Raw genomic sequence first — 16897 nt, forward strand, 5'->3', positions numbered from 1 at the left:
CAGGTGGATTCTTTACCACTGAGCCACCTGGGAAGCTCATTATAACAATAATAAGTTACTATTTATTTAACATTATCTTTGTGTGAAGCAATGTGCCAAGCAGATTACATGCACAAAATTTATCCATGAAACAAGTATCATTCATGTCCACTTAACAGAGAAGCAAACTGAGGCTCAGATTAAGTGAATTTCCCATGGTCAGTAGGATACAACAATTTATATTTGTTTGTTGCTATTGTTTCAAGACACTGCACTGTCAACAGACTGTCTTGGAGCTTACCTGAAAGTCAGAAAGGAGAGTTTATATGTATGTGTCAGGACACGGAAAACCACAAAGAGTTTTTCAGCAAACAAGTACATGTAAGAAAGGTGATGCTGAAAGTCCATTTGCCTGGTTAGTGATGCTGAGGACAGATAGAAGAGCTACATATCGGATGCCAGAGAGGCCTATTCAGGGGCCGATGCAGTACTCAGAACCTGTTTCGTGAGATAACCCTGTAGCAGATGTCTGCGCTTTCAAGGTGAACAACCATTATAATAATAACTATGTGACATTTTTTATGTGACTCAAACTTATGAACCAAATTAGAAATGAACATAGAATCCAAATTTGTCTTTTTTGTCTGTTATATTTATAGTTTTAAAAATATGGGTTTTAGCAGAGGAATTCTTTTACAAATTTCCAGTAATTTAATTATATAAAAGGAGTGTTGTTCTGGACAAAGTGGATTACCATTTAGCTCCTTTCACCCTGTGAGTCACCGCCAAGATCCACAGTTTGAAAAACATCATCTGTTCACATCTCTCACTTCAGTGTGTGTGCATGCTAAGCCACTTCAGTTCTGTCTGAGTCTTTGTGATCCCATGGACTGTAGCACCCCAGGCTCCTCTGCCCATGGGATTCTGCAGGCAGGAATACTGGAGTGGGCTGCCATGCCCTCCTCCAGGAGATCTTCCAGGCCCAGGGATTAAATCCTTGTCTCTTGTGTCTCCTGGATAGGCAGGAGAGTTCTTTACCACTAGCGCCACCTGGAAGTGAAGTGAAGTGAAAGTCATGTCTGACTCTGCGACTCTTTTCTATACAGTCCATGGAATTCTCCAGGCTGAAATATTGGAGTGGGTAGCCTTTCCCTTCTCCAAAGGATCTCCCCAACCCAAGGACTGAACCCAGGTCTCCCACATTGCAGGCGGATTCTTTACCAGCAGAGCCACAAGGGAATCCCAAGAATATTGGAATGGGTAGCATATCCCTTCTCCAGTGGATCTTCCTGACCCAGGGATCGAACCAGGGTCTCCTGCATTGCAGGCAGATTCTTTACCAACTGAGCTATCAGGGAAGTCCTGATAGAGCCACCGGGAAGGCAGTGCTAATCCACTGCTGGACTCTTGCTTGCTGAATTCAGCCTCAGAGCTTCTCAAATCATAAAACCAATGCCAGTTGATTGAAGTTGTCACATGGAGAGAAAGCCTATTTGCCGCTTTATTAATCATGTTATAGATGCAAGCACGGTATAATTTTTGGCAGTCATGTTGTAATGACTTGATGAATTAAATAATAGTTTGTCCAAAATGAAAGGTTAAAATAAATATTTATCATTTTAAACAATTATCTTTGTTCTATTTCTCTCCCCCCTTCTCAGCTATTGCTTTGCATATATCTTACAAAGTCAGGCTCCGTTTGTGCCTCGTTAGCTTATCCAGAGAATTCTGGAGTTTCTGAGCAGCATTTCTCACATAAAATATTCTAGAGTTCTAGAATATCTGGCTTCACATTCTGCCAGTGCCACCACTCTTGCCATTACATCAGTCTTGTCCGGTTGTTGGCTATTGAGCTGGATTTCCTGGAACTTGTGAATGAACGTGTACATCCAGACCAGGGGTCTGACATTGTGGTCACGGAAAATTGCTCAAACTGTCAGAGAGGAAATGACCCGTTTTCAGGTATTGATGAAAAGAGTTAGCACAGCCTTGTTGCGTTTTCAAAAGCCGTAGCCCCGTAGAAAACCCAAGTCATCCAGAAACTACCACGTCCCTGCACCCAGGGCTTCCTCATGGGATTCTAGTGTCCACACAGATTTAGTGGTCACGTTCCATGGATCACACACCGCAGCTCTGCTGTCCAGCTTCAGGACTGATCTGGTTGCCAGGAAACCCAGGGCAGCCCCACAGGGGATAAGGGGCCCCAGATGACAACATATTTTCTAGGGAATGTGCAAAGTGGACCTGCTAGTTCACAATGGGGGAGTCTTATGGTTTGATGACACACACATGAAAGCCTCACACAGTTATAGCATCAGCAGGGGAAAGGCTTTCTCTCCTTCCACTTTATGGTTCCCTTTAAGGCCCAGACACTGCTGATGATTAGGGGCTGGGTGAGATGTTTGACTCTCCTTACCCGAACCCCACTCTCACTAATGTTCAGATACAGCTTTTACATCTTTTGTTAGACTCATCATCCTCTTCTGTCTTGATCTAGTTTAAAATGACACAAACATCAATCTCTATCCAATATATTCAGAGGCGTAGACTTCTCTGCTGCCAAGCTCAGATTTAAACCCACTAGATAAGCCTGATTTTTAAAATTATAATACAATGATCAGAAATTAATTAGCTTCACCGGTTTATTTCCATGTTGCATCGGGGCTCCCAGTGTCCTAGGAGACCAAGAGGCATTTTTAGTGTTGTTATGTGTTTATTTCCTGTGGCGACTGTGGAAGCAGCAACTGGCCTTCCCAGTGTTTGGACCCAGACAGTTGAAACACACAGGATAGTGTGAGACTATTATTCTATGCCTGTTTGAGGGCTTTTCGGTTTTAGTTTTGTTTTTGTTTTCCACTTCATTGATTTATAAAGTAAATTTCCTGGAGCCTGAAGACAAGCTGGTTAGGGTCAGTCCCTTGCATTTTTGCCTGTTTTCAATAATTAGCCAGAAGCTGGTAGTCTAGTTCTCAGCAGCACTGGGATTCCTAGACTTTCATTAAGACCCAGAAGTTCCAGCAGCCCCAGTGCAGCTCTCTTCAGGGCAGCCTCTGTTAGGTGACACGCTCTGCAGTTCTCTGCAGTCTCTCCTAGTCTGCCTGGTTCGTTAGCACTCACCTGACTGGCTTCTGGAAGCACTGGAGTCTGGGACCTCTAATCAGAGCATGACACCCAGGGAATGTCATCATGGGACAAACAAACTGCTCCTGTTACAAACAAACTGTTCCTCAAGCTTCTGCAGGTAGAAGAACAGATGGGCCTGTGTTCACCACATAAGCCTGCTGCTGCTGGTGGTTTAGTTGCTGAGTTCTGTCCGACTCTTATGATCCCATGGACTGTAGCCCACCAGGCCCCTCTGTCCAGGGGATTCTCCAGGGAAGAATACTGGAGTGGGTTGCCATTTCCTCCTCCAGAGGAAATGCTAAGTCCCTTCAGTTGTGTCCAGTGCTTTGCAACCTTATGGACTGTAGCCCACCAGGCTTCTCTGTCCATGGGATTCTCTATGAATACTGGGGGCAAGAATACTGGAGTGGGTTGCCATGCCTTCCTCCAGAGGATCTTCCTGACCCAGGGACTGAACGTCCGTCTCTTATGTCTCCTGCATTGGCAGGCGAGTTCTTTACCACTAGCGCCACCTGGGAAGCCCTTTTTACGGCTAGACCTCCTCAGTTCCACACTGGCTTCTTCTCTGGGTGTTTGGTTCTGTATTTTCCCCATGTCTTTGTCCTTCCAAGATAGTACTCTTGTTAGGTTTTTAAAACCAGATTTTACTCTCTAAAGTCACGGAGGCAACAAAGAAACAATTAAGGTCCTATTTTCAAGATTCCTAAGGGCTGATCTGAAGGAAAATTAAAGTGAGAAAAAAAATTTCCCTGCTCTACTGAATACATCCCGTTGCCTGGGTTAAAATGCCAGTTCTGATTCCCTTTCAGATACTTGAGTCTCCAGCCATCTTCCCTACTGTCAGGTGGACTTCTGCCATCTGAAGCAGCAGACACTGCACTTAACCCTGCAAAATGTATTACTGGAGAAGATGTAGCAAGATATGCAGAAGGCACTAATTAGCACCTTTATTGGCTTGGAAAGCATTTTTTATTTTGGTTTTCCTAAGCATTTCTGACTGATTCATGGAAGACATTTGGTTCTTTGGAATATCGTCCAATAGACTAATCAACTTACATTTTCACAGGGCTCTAAAATAATAACATTCTGCAGCTTTCTGTGTATTTAACTCCTGCATGACCAAGATAGTAGAGGCAGTTAAAAGGGTTTGTTTGCCTCAGCTGGAAATTTATTAAACTATATTCTTACAAAGAAGAGACTCTGGCATTCTCCCTGACCGTCATGCTCAGAACTTTAAAGCTAGTTGTGATGCTTTGCTTCTCTTCAATCAGATAGTTGTTTATTTTACTCTTCTTCTCTATTCCTCTGCTGACACCCAGCCCAAGCCCTCATCACCTCAAGCCTGAGGTCAGCTTCTTCCCAAAGCATGCACCCTCTTCCCATTGCCAGGATGAACACTGGAATCTGCCATTTCTCTTCCCAGAAACCATTCATAACTCATTACAATAGAGACGGCAAATGTGAAACACCTGCTTCCGTTCCCCAATGCAACACCAGTGGAGTTATTAGTTATTACTCATGACCCTCTATTCAGGTGAACAAAGATATGGCTTCACAGTTCTACTCAACACAGACCCCCGCTGCACTACCCGTCCTTTCCCTGGAACCTGAGATGATACTTCTTTGCCACATCTGTGCTAAGAAAGGGTGATACTCTCTTTCTGGATTTTAAGGCATCTATAAACTGATCACACCTTATCTGACAGAAAAACGTCCCCCTTTGCTCCTAGCGTGGGACCTTCTCTCTAGTTGTTCCATCTTCTGCAGGCTCTCCTGCACACATTCAGTTTGCGTCTCATTCTGTGCCTTTGTTCAAGCTCCTATTGTTTCCAGGAAATGACATTATCATGCTTTGTCTCATTTTTCAAAAATATACCCCTCTTTGACTGACGAGCTCAAGTCTCACCTTTTCTTTGGAGATTTCCCAATGTGAATGAATCATCTTTCTTATGGACCAGTTTTTACTAAGATATCTTTTTGTTGACTAGGTTTAGAGAAATCAGCTGTGTTAGAGATGATTCTTGCCTCGGTGATGTTTACAATTTTGTTAATAAGACCGATCATATCTTACTAATTTGAGGTGGTACAGACCAAGCCTCATAAGCATAGAACCCACGATGGATGTGACTGGTGTTCAGAAGGCAATTTCAGTCTCTTAGGGCAGATGTCAGGAAGGGCCTTACAGAGGACATGGGACTTGGGTAAGATCTCAAAAGAACGAGAGGTAAACGGAACAGGAAAGACTTTAAGACAGGAAGAACTGGATGAAGAAAGAGAATGGACTAGGGATGTAATGAGAGGAGATAAGACTAGACAGTTTTTTAGAAAATTGGTATAGGTTATATTCATACTGTAATGGCCCTGAAAAGTCAGAGTAACATACTTGAGAGCAGGAGTCATATATTCTACATCTTTGCACCCTTCACCTTGCACAATTCTCTGCTTTGAATGCTTTCATTTGAAAAGCATCATTTTTCAATATGTTCATCTCTAACACATTTTCTAACAATGTTTTCAAAGGAACATCTATCATGTTACACTGGATTTACTTTAACCTATTCCTATAATATAGATCACAAATTTAGAACTTGATTTAGCAAGTTCTTATTATAAAAAAATTCCTCTGGAAAGGGATAGGTTTACTCTTCAGGGAGCTCTCTGAGAAACAGTGAAGAAATGTCTAAATAGTAAAAATGACAAATGAATTAAGCACCTATCGTGTAATCTACGGCACTGAGCAGAACTTTGACAGAACCTGTCTCGTGCTGTTGAAGTTGGCTCTAGATTTTTCACTTGCAGTTATGCGTGGATGTGTTATTTAACAAGAATGTGACATATAAAACTGCATGTCAGCTCATGCTTTTGGTGTACGTGTCTGCCCTGGTAGCATCAGGATGGCGTGCTCCACAGGCAGACAGAGCTGATGCCGGATTTGTTCTCTGTGTGGCCCTGGGTTTGCCACACATCAGCTCCTCCCTCCAAGCTTTCTTATACAGTTTTACAGTGGAATCTGGGAGTAAGGGTGAGTCAGCAGCCTAAGAAGAGGACCCTTAATATCCATGACCATGATCCCCTGTAGCACTACCAGTGACCCCAAAGAGGCTCTGAATGTCCTACTGTGTCTGTGGTTAAAGGAAGGTCTGTGGATCCTTATGGAGCCCAAGCCAAGAATCTGACTTGTTTGCTTGTGAAGTTGGTGACCAAGAGGAGTTAGTCTGCACCCATTGATGGTGGTTCTTAGAAAGGAAAAAGAGAAAGAAACTGAAGGATGCCCATGAGGCTCTTTCCTGTGAGTTATCCATGTGTCCTGATCAGAGGTTCCCTGAAGATACATAAAAAGGAGACTGTGGGACCACTCCGCTAATATGCCCTAATGTTTGTCAGAAGACAGAGCAGAAAGTACAAAACCATCCCTTGCGAAGACTCGGGATGTAAGTAGTATGGGCAGATGTCCAACTTTTGGTAATTCTTAATATTCACATGGAAAGAAGGAGGAAGGGCCTTTAGGTAATTTTCAGAAAAGGAGCAGCCCAAATGATTTCTATCAGTAAGTGAACCTGGGTAAGCAGTGTTTCAATGAAAGAGACTTCAAAGTCTCAAGAGACAAGGCCCTGGAGGGAGATCCAGGCTCTGCTGATGGCTCTGGGAAGCCAGGGAAAGTGCCACAATCACCTCAGTACATCTTGGTCACTGGATCATCCCCGTCAGCCGATACACCTGGCTGTAGCAGCTCTCATCCCCAGAAAAAGAACATCTTCTCTGTCTCCGCCTCTCGTCCAGCTATCGTTTTAGTCATTGCTCCCTTTGGCCTCATCACTCCTCCAAATACTTTTCTGTCTCCACTTCCTCTACTCCCATTTCTCACTTGAAGGTCATGTAACCAGCCTTTCTCCCCAACTATTCCTCTGAAATAGCTCTTTTCAAGGTCACCAGTGACCTAATCGCCAAACAATTCTCATTCCTCATTATATATACCCCGTTAGTGACAGCTGACAGTGTTGATCATTCCCTCCTTGACACCTTAACTCTATTCATCTTCCAGACACTTTTCTCTTTGTCCTCGTTTTACTTCATGACCTTCTCCTCCTCTTCCTCCCTTGCTGGTTTTTCTGTATCTCTCAGGCTTCTTCTCTGTCTCTATGCACTTGCTTGGTGAGCTTATTTGAACTTCTGGGTTATCATCATCTATATACCATCTAGACCCAAACAGTTATCTATTAATTCCTGGACTTTCCCCCTGAACTCGAGATTTGTATTTCCAATTTGTACTAATATATCCCTATTTTGGGCTTCCCTTGTAGCTCAGTCGGTAAAGGATCTGCTTACAGTGCAGGAGACCTGGATTCGATCCCTGGGTTGGGAAGATCTCCTGGAGAAGGAAATCACAACCCACTCCAGTATCCTTGCCTGGAAAATCTCATGGACAGAGGAGCCTGGTGGGCTGCAGTCCATGTGGTCGCAGAGTTGGACACGACTGAGCGACTAACACTAACTAACCCCTATTTATTAGTATCTCTTTAGGTTTCTATTAGGTATTTGAATGATAGCATGCCTAAAATTGCATCTCTTACCTCAAGCCTGATTCTTCTATGTTCTTCCCATTTCAGTAAATGACCATGCACCCTGCCCAAATGCTTGGGCAAAATGCACTGCGATTATCCTTGGCTTTTCTTTCTCTCTTTTATATTCTACATCCACAAGCATATCCTCTCCTACCTATATTCCAAATATATCCATAATCTAACACTACTCTCTGCAGCATTTGCTATTGCCCTGGTCTATGCCCTCATCTTCTTTTCCATAAGTTATTTCCTTAGCCTCCTAACAGGGCTCCCTGGTTCGACATTTTCTCCAACAGAATTTATTTTCCAAGTAGCCACTACAGCTGTCCTGTTAAAAAGAACCAAGGCTATGCCATTACTTTGTATAAAACATTATACAAATGTTTTTGTATAACATTTTCCCTCTGAGTAAAAGAAAGATTTTTACAGGGATATAGCCCTAAATTATGTGACCTCTGAATAGTTCTTTAACTCATAGCTCTTTGCTGTATTCCTTGCTCACTTACCTGCAACTATTTAGGCTTGCTATTCTTAGAATACAGAGAGACCATTCCCATCCCAGGGCCTTTGCACATTCTGTCTCATGTGCCTGGATCAGTTCATCTTACAAATAAGCAAATGCCACAACCCTTCACTTCATTCAGGTAGCTGCTGAAGGTACTTTATCTGAGACATTTACCTCACTGTCTATACTCCTGGCATATTATATATTTATTTGTTTATTGTGTCTATCTCCACTGCATCTTTTTTCTTCAGTATCTCCAGTCTTAATGGAGTATTCAGTTTGTAGGAGGCAGTCTATGCATATTTGTTAAATAACTGGAGAATGGAATAAAAGGGAATCTGTCAGAAGTTTTGTGTACTTATGGGCATGGAAATGGAGTTGATAGCATATTTGTTCTCTAGTCTCCAGAGTAAGTCTAAAACTCAAAGAAAGATATGGGTTGCAGGAAGAAGCTGAAAGTTGATTCCCATCACGAGTTTTGTGTGACCCAGCACATTAGTAATGCTACCTAGATCCACACATGCAGTATAATAGAAAAGAGCGTCTCCATAAATTCTCTAAGAATTGGAGCACCAGAGGAACACAAGAAGAACGGACACTCAGGAAGTGATGAGACATGAACTGTCCATTTGTTGACACCCAGGAAATTCTGTTAGAGTAGAAGCAGTGTCAGTGATAGTCAACTCTTTCATAAAAATATGTGAGGCACCTTCTGTTGGCTCCCAGAAATACTAGTATTTACAGGAGATACTTTACAATAGGCCCTGTGGACCAAGATAGAGGCAGTAATCGCTCAGAACTGGTAGACTAATCTCATTGTAATGTAATGTTTACCCACAGGCTTGGAGAAACCTGAGGCAAATTTGAGTTATAGGAGTTATTTATAGATTAATTTCAGAATAACTTTTTATATCTTCCTCTATACTTCTTCTAGTTAATAATTTAAAAACTTTTATGCACCTCAAGTATAAATGAAATAAGGTTTTATTGCTTTATTTAGGAAGTATCCCTTTTTGCTATCCACACTTGGCTCACAGAAATAAGGAAAGTCTAGGGAGAAAATTAACGGCCATAGATTTACACTAGTATGTGGTATACTGGTTTCTGGTAAGAAGAGCAGAACTTCGAAATCAAACAGACTTGAGTTCAAATCGCGTTTCCACCTCTTTGGCTTTATGTGGTTTTGGGAAAATCTCTCAACTTTACTGAGTCTCTGTTTCTTCAGTATTTAATGAAATTAATCAATCACCTGGTTTGAGGAATATGTCATAATAGTTTTCAAATATGCAATAAGCACTTGATATATGATAATTATTACTCATAATAATCAGCGTTATTATAACTTTTGAGACTGAAATGTATAGAGATCAGAAACCTAGTGAGCCTCAGGAAAAAAAACAGAATTTTCCAACTATTAAGCATTAGTTTCTTAGTCATGTCAATTTTCTGAGAGCTTAGTTTCTTATAATTTAAAATTTCTAGAGTTAAGGTAGAATAACTTATGACTTGTCAGAAAATTCTTTGATTCATCCTTTTTTTCTTTTAATTTTAAGATCCAGATGTGGCCATTTTGTATTTTTACAGATACTTGATTGATGTTTAAAAATTAGCATGGTCCCACTTTAAAAAATTTAATTCAAGAGAACTGAGCTGTGGCCCTGAAAGCTGGTACAAGAGTCAGAAGAGCTGGAAGGGGAAGTGGTTGCCAGGGTGCTGACCCACTCTGCTCATGCTTTGACTTTTCCAGTAGGGATGCTGATGCAGAGCTTTCCTCCCAGGATACTCCCAGGGACATCCATGCATAACATGGACAGTAATTTATACTATAGTCTAGAGAGGGCACGTGGCTACAGAGTCAGACAGACCCATGTTCAAATCTCAACTCACTTTCCTCCTGACTGGTTACTTCGGCCAAGTTACTTAACCTTCCTGAGCTTCATTTACCTCTTTGCAAAAGTTAATAGTGATGATATCCACCTCAGAAGATGGTTCTGGTAAATGAGATAATATGCATATAGAGTACCTAGCCTGTGTGCCCTTGACATGTATTAATTTCTTTCTCCTCTGAGTTTTACTGAAGATACTGAACTGCCAAGTGTTAGGGGGCTTTACTTAGCATAACGGTGGTGAACAAGATGGACCAACCAGATTCCAGCTGAATAAAAATTAGAATGTAGGGAACCACAGAGCATCATTCCAAAGAATCACCACAAGAAGCCAAGATCTGACCTTGGCTATCTCAAAACAGAGGAGGAAATCAGCAACAGGGCCCCTGAAACCTTATTCCACCTCTTCATTTTATCTGACGCCCACTAGAATGCTTTCCATGGGAGTTACAGGGTCATGTGAATGATGAGCAGGCACTTGGATGCTGTTGCTACTTTAATGAAGAAAGCCTCAGAATTATCACTAAGAGAAGCAAATAGAATGATTTCTACTTGTAGTTGGTTGAGTAGTATCCACCCAGATTTCGCTTCAGTATTTGAAATTTCACTTCAGAATTTGAAATTTCACTTCAAAATATATCCTTTATCTGGAAACAGGGTCTCTGCAGATATAATTAGTAAAGGTGAGATCATACTGGGTAAAGGTGAGACTTAAACCCTAAATCCAGTGACTGGTGTCCTTAAGAGAAGAGGAGAAGACTCACTGGGGAAAGTCAGCCACGTGAAGACAGAGGCGGAGGACGCAAGGATGAAAGGGATGCCAGGGTTGATGGGAGCCATGAGAAAGAGACCAGGCAGGCCTCTTCCCTAGAGCCTTCAGAGAGAATAACCTTGCTGACACTTGATTTCAGACGTTCAGCCTTCACAACTGTGAGAGAATGAATTTCTGTTTTTAAGCCACCAGTTCAGTTCAATTCAGTTCAGTCGCTCAGTTGTGTCCGACTCTTTGTGACCCCATGAATTGCAGCACGCCAGGCCTCCCTGTCCATCACCATCTCCCGGAATTTACCCAAACTCATGTCCATCGAGTTGGTGATGCCATCCAGCCATCTTATCCTCTATTGTCCCCTTCTCCTCCTGCCCCCAATCCCTCCCAGCATCAAGGTCTTTTCCAATGAGTCAACTCTTCGCATGAGGTGGTCAAAGTATTGGTTTCAGCTTCAGCATCAGTCCTTCCAATGAACACCCAGGACTGATCTCCTTTGGGATAGACTGGTTGGATTTCCTTGCAGTCCAAAGGACTCTCAAGAGTCTTGTCCAACACCACAGTTCAAAAGCATCAATTCTTTGGCACTCAGATTTCTTCACAGTCCAATTCTCACATCCATACATGACTACTGGAAAAACCATAGCCTTGACTAGACGGACCTTTGTTGGCAAAGTAATGTCTCTGCTTTTTAATATGCTGTCTAGATTGGTCATAACTTTCCTTCCAAGGAATAAATGTCTTTTAATTTCATGGCTGCAATAACCATCTACAGTGATTTGGGAGCCCCCCAAAATAAAGTCTGACACTGTTTCCACTGTTTCCCCATCTATTTCCCATGAAGTGATGGGACCAGATGCCATGATCTTAGTTTCCTGAATGTTGAGCTTTAAGCCAACTTTTTCACTCTCTTTCACTTTCATCAAGAGGCTCTTTAGTTCCTCTTCAGTTTCTGCCTTAAGGGTGGTGTCATCTGCATATCTGAGGTTATTGATATTTCTCCTGGCAATCTTAATTCCAGCTTGTGCTTCTTCTAGCCCAGTATTTCTCATGATGTACTCTGCATATAAGTTAAATAAGCAGGGTGACAGTATACAGCCTTGACGTAGCCACCAAGTCTGTGGTAATTAATTATGGCTGCCTTAAGAATGAACGCACCACTCTACATCATAGTGGGATTGTGGGAGTTTTTTTATGATTTTCGCTCCAGCAGAGACTCCTTTCCTCTCTCTACTTCAGCTGCTTTTTGTTTCACCGTAGTTTTCTCTCTGCAACACCCCTCATGACCTTCAGGTCCCCAGTTTCTGCTACTACTGTTGTCGTTTCCACATCTTAGTGCAGTGTTTGGCTTCAGACTTGGGATGCCTTGAGCTCATTGTGGTAAAAACACAGAGGGGCTGAGAGGATGCCTGCCTGCAGGCTCCTCTGCCCATCGCTAACCAGCTGTGACTAAAAATTGTGGCACCTGACCACTCAGATTCTTCACCTGTGAAACATAGATGAACACCAGCCTTGCTAGGTTACTGAGCTTAAAATATGATACCTGAGGAAGGGCCTTGTAAAAGTGAAGGCTCAATTAAACTTGTAAGAAGCTATTCCATTATTATTAAAAACCTTACTAAAGATAAAGACCCTGGGAAATAGAAACCATGTGTGTCTGATCTCAGAGTCATTTTGTTACTCCTTCTTTCCTCCAGGTCTTCACCTCATGCCTTTATTTCGTTGACTTGATTCAGAGGAGGAAGGTCCATGATTTGTCTTAATTCCTGGGAAGTGAAGTTTCTAATACACTTACTGACAACCCCAGAACTGGTTGCCAGACCTCCCACTATAAACTGGGAAAGATGAAATATTGGAGGGATCTGAAATGCTGGCTATATTTCTTAACTTCTTGTCTTTTCTTGAGAATGAACTATCAATAACAAAGGTTCTTAAATTCAACTTATTGGCAAGCATCTTTAGAGATTTTGGCATCATGAAACTTTCATATTTAAAAAAAATAAGCTTGGTGAAGGAGGAAATTTTAATGATATACCTATATTTTAAAGTAAAAATTCTTGAATTTAAACTGGCTTGTAGCAAATGGTCAATCTTAATTTAAATGGCAGTGAAGAAAGTGAAATAATTAAAACCAGCCAAGTAAGTAACAATTAGACTAATACTTTTCCCTCTAGTCATTAAATTCTTGTTTTATGTTATTTTTACATACATTATTTAGGGCATTTCATCAATTTTAAAAACACACTTTTTTCACATTTTAACAACTATGAAATCAAGATGTGTCTGGTAGTCAGTGTGGTCTATTATAATGCCTAGTTATAATCGATATGGATGGTTGTTTTGTTTTCTTATCTGAGTGGTACTTGTGGGTGCATTTTACAATTGAGGAGTCTTACATTTTAGGAAATACCATATTTGATTTAGTGAAGATGAAAACTGTGAGACCTGTAGATAAATTTCTTTTTCTTCTTATAGTGTTCTTATCAAATCTCAATGTAACAAGTGTGCCACATTTTCTGCCTCGGAAATACATACTTGATATGTACACTGTTTGCTATAGAATTCAGTCATTCATTCTTTTTGAGAACAAATGCATCATTAGGAAGAGAAGATATAAGTTTAAGACTGAAGGGTAGAAACTAGATTTAGAAATAAAAACACAATACAGTGTAAGGAAATATTAAACAGTTTCATTTCCATAATCACATCCTTGCAAAATGTCTTTACAGACGCAGTGAGTTTTCTGTTACGAGTCTGAGCTAACGACATGGGTAAGAGTTCTGGTTTCCAGTTCCCAATCTGCTGCTTGATAACACCTATCCTTTCTGAACTTGGCTTACCTATTACACAAAGTTATTGAGCTGAATGGTTTCCAAGATCTGTTTCATTTTTAGGAACCTCTGGTAATTCTCATTTTAAAAAGATTTAGTCAAACAAACATTTTAATACATCTCCTACTCAGGTCCACAAAGCATAACTGCTTCTGGGTTCGCTTGTCTTACCAATGTGGTCGACGACTGGCTGAAAGTTTTCATTTACAGAGACACTATAAAGAAACAAAAGTATTGTGAGTCAAACAACAAAATTATGCTAAATTACTTTTTAATTAAACAGACCAGAATAAATGAAGAGCTAAGCTTTATGACAAGAGGACTTTAGGAAATCAGTGAACAGCTAGGAACTGAAATAGTATTATTCTATTTTGTACTTTTAAGTGGATATATAACTTTTGCAATAAAAGATTAGTCCTTCAAACACCCAGTTAAAATGAAAATTCCTACATGTCACACCTTGTCCCGGAAGGGTTACCCACATGTTTTCATGGATCTTTGCAAGAAGGATGTGCAAGGGAATAAAGAAACACTTACAAGAATCCAGAGTCCAGCCACTGCTGAATAATTTCTTGTTTCGAATCTTCTACAAATGAGAAACAGACCAGTCAGTCAAAATATAACTGGGTGAAGAGATATCACCCATTAGTTAGCCACTACCCAATAGGTCCATTTCCTAGTATTTCATCACATGTTTCTATAAGCAGAGTCATTTTTCCCCCAAGGCAAAACTTCCTGTTTTCCATAATTGGCTTTTCCTGAGAATAAAGTATAAACTTGCCAAAAGACTATATCTTAAAGAGAAAGAAAATGTGGAAAGAAAAAAAGAGCAAGAGATGTTAGAATAATTTTTAAATTACCTGGTGTGATACAAAGGCTGAAAAAGCATGGGAGATTTTTGCCTTTCTCTTGTTGAATATAAATCACGTGGAGCCTCTCCTTACTGAATCACATTTACCTAAGGCAGCTAGCCAGTGATGTTTATTTGCAAGGAGTTCTCTGCCAGGTTAGAAAGTAAATTTGCATTCATTCCAGGGGCAAATTGCACTACAGTTCCAGAATTGCCAAAGGCACCCTGTGTTATAAAAGCATCAGTCTTTTAAGGTGGATCTTTGTCACTGGCTCAACCAACTAGTCAAGAGGCAAAAAGGAAAGGCTATAAAAGCAGTTTTCCTGTAAATATTTGTTTCCTTTCCAGTTGGTTACAGGTTACTCTGGGCTTATTTTCTCTGACTTTATCCTAAGAAGCAGTAAGATACCTGAATAACTCCCTCACAAGGTGTCTGGTGAACCAAAAAGGCCAAGGGGACATGGGAGATGCTTAGTCTTCAACTGAGTTACTGTGAAGGGATAGAATAAACTGGTGGTGGCAAGGAAGAAAAGCCATCAAACAGTTACATTATAAACAAGCAAATAAGAAATCATAGTGAAAGGACAAATATTTTCTTACTTATTACTCTTTAAACAATTAAAATTAGTAGCAACACCTTGTACAAGGCTCTGCAAATAAGAGCCTTTCAATAAGATGTTTGATGTCCTGCAAGAAGTCTCATATCTCTGGCATGAACGCCACAGTTTTGGGGTCCTAGGGGACTTAGAATGAGGGGACATTGGAGTGGAAAGGAAGCCAAGTTCATTCTTTAGTTGGTCTGTTTCCATTAACAAGGTTTGTATTTTAAGTGTCTGTAGGTGAAGTCAGATGTGCCCATTTCATAAAAGTTTTTGGTTATCATACCAGCAACACTGGCATCTTAACATTCAAGTCCTTGTTCCAAAATCATTTGCCCCCAGCCCGAAGCTCCCCATCCCTCACCACTCATAATTGGTTGGTTTCAAATAACCCTGATGGCCTGTTCTCACCCAGCAGGGGGTTGGTGAGACTGCGGCTCTCCTCCTCAGAGCCAGGGGGCAGCTGCTCATCCAGGGGAGCCCATGTCCTCTTGGTGGACTTCAGGATGTCTCTTCTGCTCTTTTCCCGGCCTCGTTGTGACTTCTCTTCCATCATAAGAGAGTAATTCAGCATGCTAATTAAAAATACACACACACAAACAAATGAGACACAACGAGTTCAGCTTCCAGGCTTGGTTCAGTAAGATGGAGAGGACCAGAGGGCTCACAATCCAATGAATGGGTCCAGCTTCACAATTTCTGGGAGCCTGGCTCATATCCAAGCAAGTTCCCTGCCTCAGTGTGAGAACTGTTTTTTTTGAATGGAGACACAGCTGGAGGCCAGGGACTAAGGGCCTCACCCTTTATCCGGCCACATCCACACTCTGGAAGATTCAATCTAGTGGTCTTGGTAGTGGATGAGAAGCAAAGAAACTGGACTGGAGAGTGCCCCCAAGGAGAAAATTTAAAAGCATTGATTAACATAATAAGTATCCTACAAATCTGCCCAATAGTTACATTTATAATGTTGTTTAGAGACCCAAAATGTAAAAAATGAGAAGGGCGTTGGCAATAGATCAACCTGGATGAATCTCATCTCTGCAACTTACTGTGTGGGCTTGTACAAATTGTATAATTTCTCTGCATTCCCTTATTTTTAACTGGGGGTAAATTGTACTGAATTTTAATAACCTTCAACCTCAGCAGGATCTTTATTATGTGCTGGATACTATGCTGAATCCTATAATCTGTTATTTAATTTGTCAATGAAAGAAGTAATCTAATTGTCACAATTTTGTAGTAAATTTAAGAGCAGAGGGGTTAATTGCATACCCAAAGTCACACAACAAACAGGATTTAAACCCAGGTTCTGTACTCCAAACATGCTCCCACGACTATTAAACTGTGTATGAGGCTTCCCTGATGGCTGAAGTGGTTAAGAATCTGCCTGCAATGCAGGAGACACAGGTTCGACCCCTAGGTCATGAAGATCCTGTGGAGGAGGACATGGCAACCCGCTCCATTATTTTTGTCTGGAGAATCCCATGGACAGAGGAGCCTGGAGGGCTGCAGTCCATAGGGCTGCAAAGAGTCAGACACAACTGAGCATGCAGATTCATGCTCATCTGCCCGAAAGGATGGTGAGACAACTGGGATATTAATAAACATATTATGCACATGATGGGAGAAGGCAATGGCACCCCACTCCAGTACTCTTGCCTGGAAAATTCCATGGACAGAGGAGCCTGGTGGGCTGCAGTCCATGGGGTAGCTAGGAGTCGGACAGGACTGAGCGACTTCACTTTCACTTTTCACTTTCATGCATCGGAGAAGGAAATGGCAACCCACTCCAGTGT

At 41.4% G+C, this 16897-nt stretch overlaps 1 protein-coding gene across 1 annotated transcript in view; it reads right to left on the reverse strand.

The window, feature by feature from the left end:
- ITPRID1 (ITPR interacting domain containing 1) overlaps nt 1–16897 on the reverse strand; it is a 107445-nt gene that overhangs the window by 74776 nt on the left and 15772 nt on the right. Inside the window, exons 3-5 of the mRNA XM_052639050.1 lie at nt 15513–15676; nt 14190–14238; nt 13824–13867 (exon numbers count right to left, since the gene is read on the reverse strand). Of these exons, the coding sequence (XP_052495010.1) occupies nt 13824–13867; nt 14190–14238; nt 15513–15675 (256 nt within the window). The 5' untranslated portion in view covers nt 15676. The remainder of the gene's footprint in view (nt 1–13823; nt 13868–14189; nt 14239–15512; nt 15677–16897) is intronic.

This window comes from Budorcas taxicolor, chromosome 4 (assembly GCF_023091745.1).
Source record: "Budorcas taxicolor isolate Tak-1 chromosome 4, Takin1.1, whole genome shotgun sequence".
Classification (NCBI taxonomy): domain Eukaryota; kingdom Metazoa; phylum Chordata; class Mammalia; order Artiodactyla; family Bovidae; genus Budorcas; species Budorcas taxicolor.